Source organism: Bufo gargarizans, chromosome 7, assembly GCF_014858855.1.
Source record: "Bufo gargarizans isolate SCDJY-AF-19 chromosome 7, ASM1485885v1, whole genome shotgun sequence".
NCBI classification, from domain to species: domain Eukaryota; kingdom Metazoa; phylum Chordata; class Amphibia; order Anura; family Bufonidae; genus Bufo; species Bufo gargarizans.
Genome location: NC_058086.1, coordinates 27,286,731 through 27,298,999, shown reverse-complemented (window position 1 = coordinate 27,298,999; position 12,269 = coordinate 27,286,731). Strand labels below are relative to the sequence as shown.

Below are 12,269 nucleotides of genomic sequence, written 5' to 3'. Positions count from 1 at the left end.
CGGTGCAGGCTGTTCCTGCAGATAATGTTCGGCACCAGGTCTGGTAATGGCTGGTCTGGCCATGACATCAGCCGGATGGTGCCAGGTGTCGGCTTGCATTACGCTCTGTGCCCGTCCCGGTCCCCTCCTAGTTTTTGTTAATACACAATCACTTGTGATCCCGGAGCTTGTCCATGGCACGGCACCCAGAAGGCCCAGCCATCGTCCCGGCTACCGTATATTCTGGGGCGAGAAGCCTTGCGCCTGATTAAACTCTTGCACACATCCCTCCTGCTATTCCTATACATAGGCAGACATGAAGTCACAGCTGATGCCTCGTAATGATGGGAGTAGGAGTAGGACTGTACACTGATGTACGACAGATCTGTCAGAATAACCCCCAGTCCCAAAATAGCCAATAATCAGAAATCCTGAACTTTACTGATGTTCTAGATACATGTACCGAGAAGAACAAGATCCAAGCAAATCCCAGATGTGTGGCCCCTCCATCTGCCACTACTGAAAACTATAAAGACACATTAACAGGCAGCAGAGTCCCCGGGGCCCCAGGGAGCAAAAGGCTGAGGGGATCTACAAAGAGCCGAGGATCTAATGACATCTCAGTGTGAAATGAACAATGTCATTCCTCTACCTACACCGAGAGATAATTAGTGGATGATCTCAGCTGGAAATATCACCGGGATAATGGAGGACACTGATATCTCATTACACCTGAGCGGCAGAGAGAGACATGAGAGCGAGAGCCGTGCAGACAGAACGTAGGGAGAGCGAGAGAGACATGAGAGCGAGAGAGACGTGAGAGGGAGAGCCATACAGACAGAACGTAGAGAGAGAGAGAGACATGAGAGTGAGAGCCGTACAGACAGAACGTAGGGAGAGCGAGAGAGACATGAGAGGGAGAGCCATACAGACAGAACGTAGAGAGAGAGACATGAGAGTGAGAGCCGTACAGACAGAACGTAGGGAGAGCGAGAGTGACATGAGAGGGAGAGCCATACAGACAGAACGTAGAGAGAGAGAGACATAAGAGTGAGAGCCGTACAGACAGAACGTAGGGAGAGCGAGAGAGACATGAGAGGGAGAGCCATACAGACAGAACGTAGAGAGAGAGAGACATGAGAGTGAGAGCCGTACAGACAGAACGTAGGGAGAGCGAGAGAGACATGAGAGGGAGAGCCATACAGACAGAACGTAGAGAGAGAGAGAGACATGAGAGCCATAAGGACAGAACGTAGAGAAAGAGAGAGACATGAGAGCAGTACAGACAGAACGTAGAGAGAGCGAGAGAGACATGAGAGCGAGAGCAGTACAGACAGAACGTAGAGAGAGCGAGAGAGACGCGAGAGAGACATGAGAGGGAGAGCCATACAGACAGAACGTAGAGAGAGAGAGACATGAGAGCGAGAGCCATACAGACAGAAAGTAGAGAGAGACATGAGAGCGAGAGCCGTACAGACAGAACGTAGAGAGAGCGAGAGCCATACAGACAGAACGTAGAGAGAGCGAGAGAGACATGAGAGGGAGAGAGACATGAGAGCGAGAGCCGTACAGACAGAACGTAGAGAGAGCGAGAGAGACATGAGAGGGAGAGAGACATGAGAGCGAGAGCCGTACAGACAGAACGTAGAGAGAGCGAGAGAGACATGAGAGGGAGAGAAACATGAGAGCGAGAGCCATACAGACAGAACGTAGAGAGAGAGAGAGAGACATGAGAGCAAGAGCCGTACAGACAGAACGTAGAGAGAGAGAGAGACATGAGAGCGAGAGCCATAAGGACAGAACGTAGAGAGAGATATAACATAGAGAGCGACATAAGAGCAAGAGCCATACCGATAGAAAATAGAGAGATAATTAGATAGATATTAAATGGATAGATAGGTAATAATCAGGTAGATATTAGATGGGTAGATAATAGGTAATAATCAGGTAGATATTAGATGGGTAATAATCAGGTAGATAGTAGATATGTAATCAGGTAGATATTGGGTAATAATCAGATAGTAGATGGGTAGATAATAGGTAATAATCAGGTAGTAGATGGGTAGATAATAGGTAATAATCAGGTAGTAGATGGGTAGATAATAGGTAATAATCAGGTAGATAATAGGTAATAATCAGGTAGATATTAGATGGATAGATAATAGGTAATAATCAGGTAGATATTAGATGGATAATAATCAGGTAGATATTGGGTAATAATCAGGTAGATATTGGGTAATAATTAGGTAGATATTAGATATGTAATCAGGTAGATATTGGGTAATAATCAGATAGTAGATGGGTAGATAATAGGTAATAATCGGGTAGATATTAGATATGTAATCAGGTAGATAATAGGTAATAATCGGGTAGATATTGGTGTTTCTGGCTGTTCCCGGACAGGCGCTATTAGGCTTCCTCTTGGAGAACGCTCTGTGATCTCGGGGCCGGTGTTATTGGCGCAGCACCTGCTTTCGGTGGGTCAATAAGAGCCGGCAGCCTCCTCCGCCGCCGGGTGCTGTCACCTCTCAGTGTCCGCACATGAGGATGCATACAGAATGCCCATTGCAGCCCCTGGCACTTTCCCCTGCACCTCCGGGTGGATAAATGACTTTGAGAAATGGATAATCGATTATCATTCAGTGCGGAGCCGCCTTCCCCCGGCTGCAGCCGCTCCTCTTGTATAAGCAGCATCTCTCAGCCCAGGCCCAGGATGGATCCATCTCATTCATCAGTGCAAAATGCAGCACTTTGTAATTAAGTCTATATTACTTAATTGTGGCCATGTTGACAGAAGCCCTTTGTTTAATCAAGGGATTAGACTGGGCCTTCAAGTGGAGCCTTGGCTGCTGCTCTCATCCTCTGTGCTGCTGGGTACATTCTGTTCTCTGCATCTTGGCCTCAGGGGAGCAGTCACCAAAGGGGAGACGCCTGTCCCTTCAGATCTGTTCCAGGACATGTCCTCAATATACAGGCGGCAGGGGCCGGAGCCTATGGTGGCAGGAGGGCTGCAGCGACCGGGACTGTTCTGGGGCTTTCCTCGGGCCCTCTGCTTATCAGTGTTTGTATTCACCTCCAAGAAGCAATCCAGCCCCTTGTATGTTAGCCTGGGGCGTAAGGTCATATAATGCTGCAGTATAGAGGGGTCCGGGGACTGACTGTGTAATATGGGAGGAACCTGGTCCGGGGACTGATGGTGTAATATGGGGGGAACCTGGCCTGGGGACTGACTGTGTAATATGGGAGGAACCTGGTCCGGGGACTGATGGTGTAATATGGGGGGCACCCGATCCAGGGACTGATGGTGTAATATGGGGGACACCCGGTCCTAGGACTGATGGTGTAATATGGAGGATGCCTAGTCCAGGGACTGATGGTGTAATATGGAGGGCCCCCAGTCCTGGGACTGATGGTGTAATATGGAGGGCACCCAGTCCTAGGACTGATGGTGTAATATGGGGGGCACCCAGTCCTGGGACTGATGGTGTAATATGGGGGGCACCCTGTCCAGGGACTGATGGTGTAATATAGGGGGCACCTGATCCAGGGACTGATGGTGTAATATGGAGGGCACCCAGTCCTGGGACTGATGGTGTAATATGGGGGGCACCCAGTCCTGGGACTGATGGTGTAATATGGGGGGCACCCAGTCCTGGGACTGATGGTGTAATATGGGGGGCACCCAGTCCTGGGACTGATGGTGTAATATGGAGGGCACCCAGTCCTGGGACTGATGGTGTAATATGGAGGACGCCCGGTCCAGGGACTGATGGTGTAATATGGGGGGCACCCGATCCAGGGACTGATGGTGTAATATGGAGGATGCCTAGTCCAGGGACTGATGGTGTAATATGGAGGGCACCCAGTCCTGGGACTGATGGTGTAATATGGAGGGCACCCGATCCAGGGACTGATGGTGTAATATGGAGGACGCCCGGTCCTGGGACTGATGGTGTAATATGGAGGGCACCCAGTCCTGGGACTGATGGTGTAATATGGAGGGCACCCGGTCCTAGGACTGATGGTGTAATATGGAGGGCACCCAGTCCTGGGACTGATGGTGTAATATGGAGGGCCCCCAGTCCTGGGACTGATGGTGTAATATGGGGGGCACCCGATCCAGGGACTGATGGTGTAATATGGAGGGCACCCAGTCCTGGGACTGATGGTGTAATATGGAGGGCACCCAGTCCTGGGACTGATGGTGTAATATGGAGGGCCCCCAGTCCTGGGACTGATGGTGTAATATGGGGGGCACCCAGTCCTGGGACTGATGGTGTAATATGGGGGGCACCCAGTCCTGGGACTGATGGTGTAATATGGGGGGCACCCAGTCCTGGGACTGATGGTGTAATATGGGGGGCACCCAGTCCTGGGACTGATGGTGTAATATGGGGGGCACCCAGTCCTGGGACTGATGGTGTAATATGGAGGGCCCCCAGTCCAGGGAGGAGGTGCCCTCTTGCGACCCTTTGGCACCAGTCTTGGCTGCAGTGTGCCCCGCTGCTGGACGTGCGGATCTCTATCTATAGCAGATACATTGATATGCAGCAGACGACAAATCACAGCTCGCAGTCTGCAGCCCAATAAAATATCCCAATTACCGTAAGCAAATAAAATCCAGCCAGGCCTCGAACTTCTGCAAGAACTTAACTCCTCGCTGCCCGGCCGCCCCTGCACACGTGCCAGGCTGCAATGTATCTGACATATCCGGACACGTATTCTTCTTAGAAGCAGATATATGGCTCTGTCTGTGCTGCAGGATGGGATTTGTGGCTCGCTCCAGAACATTAAGACGTATGGCGACACAGGGCAGGCGGAGCGGCCAAGAAGCTGCTACTTTTCAGGTAAAGCCGTACTTTTTCCTCTCTTCCTGGCTCATCTCCTGGAACGTCTGCTGTCCCTGAACACTGACTGCATCTAAGGCCGACCATAGATGTGAAAATGCCCTCCCGGTCCAATGAGCGATGTGCGTGGTGTAGGGATGTCTGCCCGGGCACAGAAATCTCCCTCATATGATTCTTCCATGGGCAGTGGACGTCTTATATCCGTGTGTGGGGCGCATGGTAACTACACGTAAGCTGTGCAACCTCCCCATACAAGGCTGTGGCCTGTCTGTACCCGGCTGCCATGATGTTGTAAATCTGGCCTCCTTTTCAGGGATTTGCTTTAGATTTTCATGTTTTTTCCCCTAATAAACTTCACTATTATATATGTTTTTTTTAGGAGCGCCCTTCACATGAATACGACCTGAAGCAGAGCCATTGCCACGAGCCTAATATTGGCGTGGCGTGGCCTGTAACATAGGAGGCTCTAAGACACGTGATTTGTATAATGACCCATAGATTATCACTGACGATCGTTATGGTCCTAATTATCTAACCCCAACGAAATGTAAAGATATTTGTTGGGGGAAATATTCTGGCGGGTAGGACTTCATCTCAGCAGGTGAAGCTTCTCGCTGCCAATCATCTCACTCGCCAATCAGTCTGCGCCGGGCGAGCGGATGTCAGATAAGACGCTAATGTTTTTCTTATAGAGACGTTTTGAGCCCTGGTTGTGTTTGCACCCGGGGAGTAAATCAAGAGATGCCTGCAAGACGGATTGCCCAATTTCTCCAGCCTGATGGGTGGGGAGTGAAGACCACCTTAACTCCAGCTGACACCCCCATCCTCCCTATGGAATATACATTCCAGATAGCACCCCCATCATCTCATGCCGCCACCTCCCCTCTCCTTCACTTCCCACTCCTGTCTCCCCATCTCATCTGCTTTTGACGGATAGTCCCCCCGCTATGGGCGCAGCGAGATAAATCTGAAGGCCCCCGGCGTGCATCTGTCAAGAGTTAAAGATGATAAATGGAGGAGGTGAGGAGGGACAGGCCTGCGGCATCTCTGGGTAATGGATAAGGTTTATCGGGGACGGATACACGGCGTTATGATCCTGCGTTAATCTCAGCGAGGAGAAGGTGGAGAAGGTGGGAGGGCGAGACGAGCCAGACTGATAAAAAGGAAATGGGGTGACAACATTTTTTAGCTAACAGATTCTTCACAAAAATGCCAGGCGGCTTCTGCCGGTGACAAGTGCTTGATTAAATAGGGAGGTAGTGAAAAGGGTAGAGGTATTAGGGGGAGGGCGCCAGAGATGGATCATTTCATTTCTAAGTATCTATTAGCATGTTCAGTCACAAGAGGGGGGGGGGGGGGGGCCCTCCTGCCTCCCCCCCACTAAACAAGACAGGAGCTTCTGCCCAGATAATGGGAAACACTCACAGGCTATTTATCAAGGCGGAAAATAGGCCCCGGCAGCAGAAGTATGGAGAGAGGCTTAAAATACGGCCTGTGTTTGTCAGGCGTAATCTGCTAATGGCGTGCCAGTCATTTCTGGGCCGTAATTGTCTCAGCTAAGTGTCAGCGCGCCGTAATTACAATACAAGAACAGTAAATAAAGTGGACTTTAATGACCCACTAAAGATGGCCGACCAGAATTTTAATTTTTTTTTTTTTTTTTTTGTGAGCAGGATCCAGTACTTATCAAACCATCACTAGCTAAATGCATTGCCAGCGTGGCATCCCCGTGCTACAAGCTCGCCATTAAACCGAGGATTAGGTGACGGATATTATACTCGTGACTTTAGGAATTTTGTTCAGCGAGATGCAGAACATGCCGGCGAGAATTGGTCTTTTCGTCTCTGAAGAGTCCAAATAGTCCCAGGAAGTACAGATCCGTCTGACCTCTGTCCGTAATATTGGTTTCTGCCCCACGGGTACAAGGTTATCACACAGCTTTCCCAGGCGGCTGAATGGATGGGGATGCATCACTACTGGAGCGTGGGGAGCAGAGGGTTAATAGGAGCTCTGACTGCCTCCTGTCGTGCAGCTGCCATGGATCTTGACCAAGATTTGGTGGCGGCCATATGTGGCATGTGGGACAGCTGTGCCTTCCAGCGGTGCAGGTGTAAGCGCCCAAATTGCTCCAACCAAACTACAAGCAGGTGACACAATTAGGCCGGAGCCCCCAGTCTACATCAAAAGCACTTCCCTTTATTACAGGTGGCGCATTCCGGAAACCACGACGGGGGCAGTAACGGGGGACGGGGGCTCTGCTACTAAGACGCCTCCTTTTAGGCCTTTTTTTTTTTCTGTGTGCACTTATTAATACTGGATTAATAGAAGGAAAAAAATCTGCTGCTTTAAAGACTATTGTGAGGAGCAGCAGATTTGACTCCAGGAGGATAATTACCAATAAATAGAAGGGACAATAACTATTAATATTTTATGACTGAGCTTAATGAGCTGCAGAGAACAGTCCTCGCCCGCGCCCCTCCTTCCCTCTCCCAAGAATTCTGTGTTTGTCTAACATTAAGAGCGGGTCTCCTCCACACCCCGCCCCCCCCCCCCGCGTGCCCCTCTCCATCACCCACATGTCAATAAATATTATGTGAGCAGAACGTATGTGCCAGTAATGAATGAAGAAACCACAAGGAGAACCACTAAACGGGGCCCAGCGGACGCTACCAGGAGAGGTGGCCGCGCCAACCTGCAGAAACCGGGCACCCCAATAGTCAGTGTAGGAAACTCCACCAAACGGATGCTACTGGTGCAAAACTACAGCCGCACACTGCGCCAAAACGGGGCCCCCTTATAGCATGTGTCCGGCAGCCATCTGCACAATCCACGATCTAGCACAACTGTCGGGAGTTGTTTGGTCCATTTTTTTATTTTTATTTTTACCGCTGTGCGGCACTATTTAGTCACATGTATTTTTTTATGCCGTGTTCCACACTTGGGCGGAGCGGGAGCGTGTTGGGGGCATATTTACTAACATTTACGTCTGGACGTGTAAATATTGGCAAAAAACTCCTTCGGTCAGGGACTAGAGTAGATTTACGGCAGGCGCAGCCTAATATATGCCGGAGCACACGCTTACAGCAGCGTAGGGAAGAATCTAAGACCGGTGTAAAAAGTCGATCTTAAGGCTCATACACACAAACATATTTTTGTTCCGCTTCTGATCTGCATTTTTTGAGGGTCTGATACGGACCCATTCACTTGACATCCGTATGTCCGTTCTGCTGCCCTGCAAAAAAAATAGAACATGTCCTGTTCTTGTCTGTTTTATGGGCAAGAATAGGACCGTTCTACAAAGGGCAGGACGTTCAGTTCCGTAAAATACGCAACACACACAGCCGGTATCTGTGTTTTGCAGATCCACAATTTATGGACCACAAAAATGGCAATGGCCGTGTGCATGAGCCCTTAGTTAATGGCCCCCGCAGTTTTTTGCAAAACCAAATATCAAGACATGGGGAGGAAAAGCAAACGCTGGCTGCAGGTATTGAGCAGGCTGCATTATTGTCTTCTAGTCATCTGGGGGCCCCTGTGCACAGGTCTCCACCGTCCTCAGTCTAACCTCAGCCTCAGATCTCTCTTCTCTAGATTTAATATTTCTCATTTGACAAATGATTCCATTTCCTAAATAACAGAAAACAAAATTGAAGGCGTCACCTCCTGTAAGTGGGACTATTAATCTGTCTTAACTTGTGAACGTGGAATCGATGGTACTTTTCCCCACAGTGCATTAATAATTGTGCACGACGCGGCCAATCACAGATCATCTTCCATCTCGCCTTTAGCAGGACGGCAGCCGGATTCCCATGGAATAAAGCTGGAATGTGCAGTGGAGGCACCGCAGACCTCGCGCCCCACGCAGCACAGAGCTGCAGGGTGATAACGAGAGGTGAGAGGCAGCACCCGGAGCAGACGCTGCCTTCTTAATACTCGCGTCTGGACAAATTGGCCTCTTGACCAGGGCCCCCTAAGTGCTGACAGACGGGTTTATTATCTATCAGTCAGAGGGATAAGAAAAGGCTGTGAACATTATTGGAAACTTCTGGATCTCATCAATATGTAATCTGTCATCGTTTATCGGCATTTCCCATCGCCCAGGACGGAGCAGCGCGGCAGCTTTTATTAATACGTCAAACACATCATCCGGGTGATAATCTTCAGGCCGCCATCACTGCTCATACACACACGTGACATCATGTGTCAGTATCCATAGTAGAGAAGGGATATTTCACAGAAACATTTTGTCCATGAACCAGGAAGATCAGGATGAAATGCAATGCTGCATATGTAGCTGCTATCTTTGTGGCCTCCTGCCAGAGATCCTCAATTATCTTGCATTGGCCTCCATAAGTGTCTGACCAATCAGAGGCTATGTCTTATTTTTCCAGTACACACCGAGGCGGGAGGCACAGGTTACCTCACTAGTCCGGATTCATATTAGGAGCACAGCCCTATTCCTGCCAAGGTTAAGTATATAACCGAGAAACTGCATTTGGGGCCCTGAACACCAGCGTCGCCATCTAAGGCTTCCAAAACTGACCGTGGCCAACTGGCCCAAGATTAAAGAAAAGCCCCATTTATTAAGAAGAGAGGGTGTAGGGCCCCCTCCCCAAAATGCAGCCGGCACACCAGGCCTTGCTTGTATCCGGTGTAAGTGCTAACACTGTAATATCTTAAGTAGAGTAAATCTGAGTCCTCGGGGCCCCCCGCCGAGCTTTATACTGCGCTTATAAAAATTAAGTGGTCAGAGGCACAGCTGCGGCAATAAATCCACGGACGCTGGTTCTGCACAGTCGGAAATTTCATCTCTACGTGAAGCTGCAGGGACAGGTAAAGGGGGCACCTGAGGGCAGGGGCCGGAAAAGGCACCTGCGCTTCAGACTCCGCCACATAGTGAGTTCATTAACTAATTGGCTGGGGGGGGGGGGGGGGGGGATTGTTGATGTCACCCCCCAACATTGGTTCTGGTTGTTCATCTCCTCGGGTCTCTCTTCACCTGGACATCAGGAAGATCTGCTGTAATATCTGTCATGTCCGCCCTGCAGGCTCCTTGTGTCTAGGTTATCTGGAAGACCAGACGCGATATCCACGGAATCCATCTGACACTGGACCAGAACATGAGCTGCTGCGCCATTCACACCCGTACAAAGTCAAACGTGTTTCAGTTCAGTCTAATGAAACGATGGATCAGAACGATCAGAAGCTGTGAGTGTCGGTCCAAATACACGACTCGCCAGTGATCTGTGTAGTGCGATCACACCCGCGTTACTCAGCTCTGCTACATCTAATAGCACCAGATCGCTCTGTGCTGTAAATCTACACTAATTAATCAGTGACCTCATTTTCTCAAAACCTTCCTGCAGCAAAATGTCCAATTATCGCACACCTGGGGTACGTCGCACGGTTACTGTCATAAAACTATACGTAAGGCCCTGAACATGTGCTGAACACATTCACCAGCGTCTGGCTGGAAGGACTTACTAAATCCGACTGATAACTGGAATCTGTCGCTGAATCCACCACCCTAATCACCAGTAAAATCCGAAAAACTGTGTACCCCAGGCATGTGTCCTGATGGCAGCAAACTGCGACTGTGGCACAAGGAAAACCTAAATCTGCTGGAGCCGCCATGAGGGGCTATTCACATCAAAACCTTGAGATTTGAATACAGCCTAACCTCCTCCAGATGTGGTCTTTGGAAGGCTTTCATTATTGCGAGACGGTAACACGGCGGGATGGGAACAGTCACTGGGCGGCCATTCATTTACTGGGATTTTCAGTGGATTACTATTACTGCTCTCGTGTCTGAAAAACTTTACACGGTAAGAAAATCTTTCTGGTGCTGGATTATCAAATATTCTGAATTACTGATCCGAAATACATTTATTGGTAGGTTAAAAGGGAAAAGGCTAGAATACATAAGACTCCTAATGGCTGCCCTCTGCTCAGTCTTCTGGTTCCAGTCGTGTGAAGACGAAGATGACCAAGAGATGGTGAGACAAGTCCCAGATTACAAGACTCTGCCAGATTAGAGGAATCGGTCAGACCTTAGTGACCGGTGAATTTGCTTCCTCTCGCTGTTTCGCCACCTTGGTGCTAAGAAAACATTAAAGCGACAGATTGCTGAATCCTTGGCACGGAGGCGGACGCTCATTACAGGATCCGAGCGGAAGTCTGCCAGTAAAAAGACAATTATGTAGGGCAGGAGAGAGGAGCGAGGGGATAAAAACCTGACTTAAAGCTTTTATTGTGTTTTTTTGAGGAACCAAAGGGTAGTGTCTGAAGTTCTCGAGAGAGCCCTCTCGTCTCAAGATCAATTAGCATCAATTACTGACTTCATTTAATTGTCGTAGAAGATGAATTTGTCATTTTTAGTCTTGAATTAATGGCAGACCTTCAACTTTCCTTTGGCAGAACCATCCGGACCTCATGCGCAAAAGCCGGGGAGGGAGTGACGAGTTTCCAGAGAGAGGAGAGCGGCGTGACAGATAAGAGGGGGAAATACAGTGAACTTCCTCTAATCCACTCACCACATTTGTAAATGTTCTGGATTATCAGATGGGCATTTAAAAAGGATCTGAAATGTGTTTGTCGGAACTGCCCACCAGATCTGCCGATCTGGCAGTGACTGAAAGCATCTCACAAATGCATTGCAGGAACGGATCCGTCTCTCCGCTTGTCATGCGGACAGACGGATCCGTCTTGTACCCTTTTTCACATTTTTACCCATCTGCGCATGCCGGAAGGACGGATCCGGCATTAATACATTCCTATGGAGAAAATGCCGGATCCGGCATTCAGGCAAGTCTTCATTTTTTTTTTGCGGGAGATAAAACCGTAGCATGCTACGGTTTTATCTTTTGCCTGATCAGTCAAAACGACTGAACTGATGCATCCTGAACGGAATGCTCTCCATTTAGAATGCATGGGGATATACCTGATCAGTTCTTTTCCTGTATTGAGCCCCTAGGACCGAACTCGGCGCCGGAAAAGAAAAACGCTAGTGTGAAAGTAGCCTTAGTCGAGTAAAAAGTGAGTAAAATCCATGTGTCAGTAATCCGTAATCCACCATTGGCTATTATGTGACGTGTCAGTAATCCCTAATCCACCATTGGCTAATATGTGACGTGTCAGTAATCCGTAATCCACCATTGGTTAATATGTGACGTGTCAGTAATCCGTAATCCACCATTGGCTAATATGTGACGTGTCAGTAATCCGTAATCCACAATTGGCTAGTATGTGATGTGTCAGTAATCCGTAATCCACCATCTGCTAGTATGTGACGTGTCAGTAATCTGTAATCCACCATTGGCTAATATGTGACGTGTCAGTAATCCATAATTCACCATTGGCTAGTATGTGATGTGTCAGTAATCCGTAATCCACCATCTGCTAGTATGTGACGTGTCAGTAATCCGTAATCCACCATCTGCTAGT

General features: G+C 49.0%; 1 protein-coding gene across 3 annotated transcripts in view; it reads right to left on the bottom strand.

The window, feature by feature from the left end:
- RNF220 (ring finger protein 220) overlaps positions 1–12,269 on the bottom strand; it is a 187,198-nt gene that overhangs the window by 79,569 nt on the left and 95,360 nt on the right. The window contains exon 4 of one of the 3 annotated variants that reach the window (XM_044301093.1): positions 11,224–11,255. The exons of the other annotated variants lie outside the window; for them this stretch is intronic. Within the exon in view, the coding sequence (XP_044157028.1) occupies positions 11,224–11,255 (32 nt within the window). The remainder of the gene's footprint in view (positions 1–11,223; positions 11,256–12,269) is intronic. 3 annotated transcript variants of the gene reach the window in all.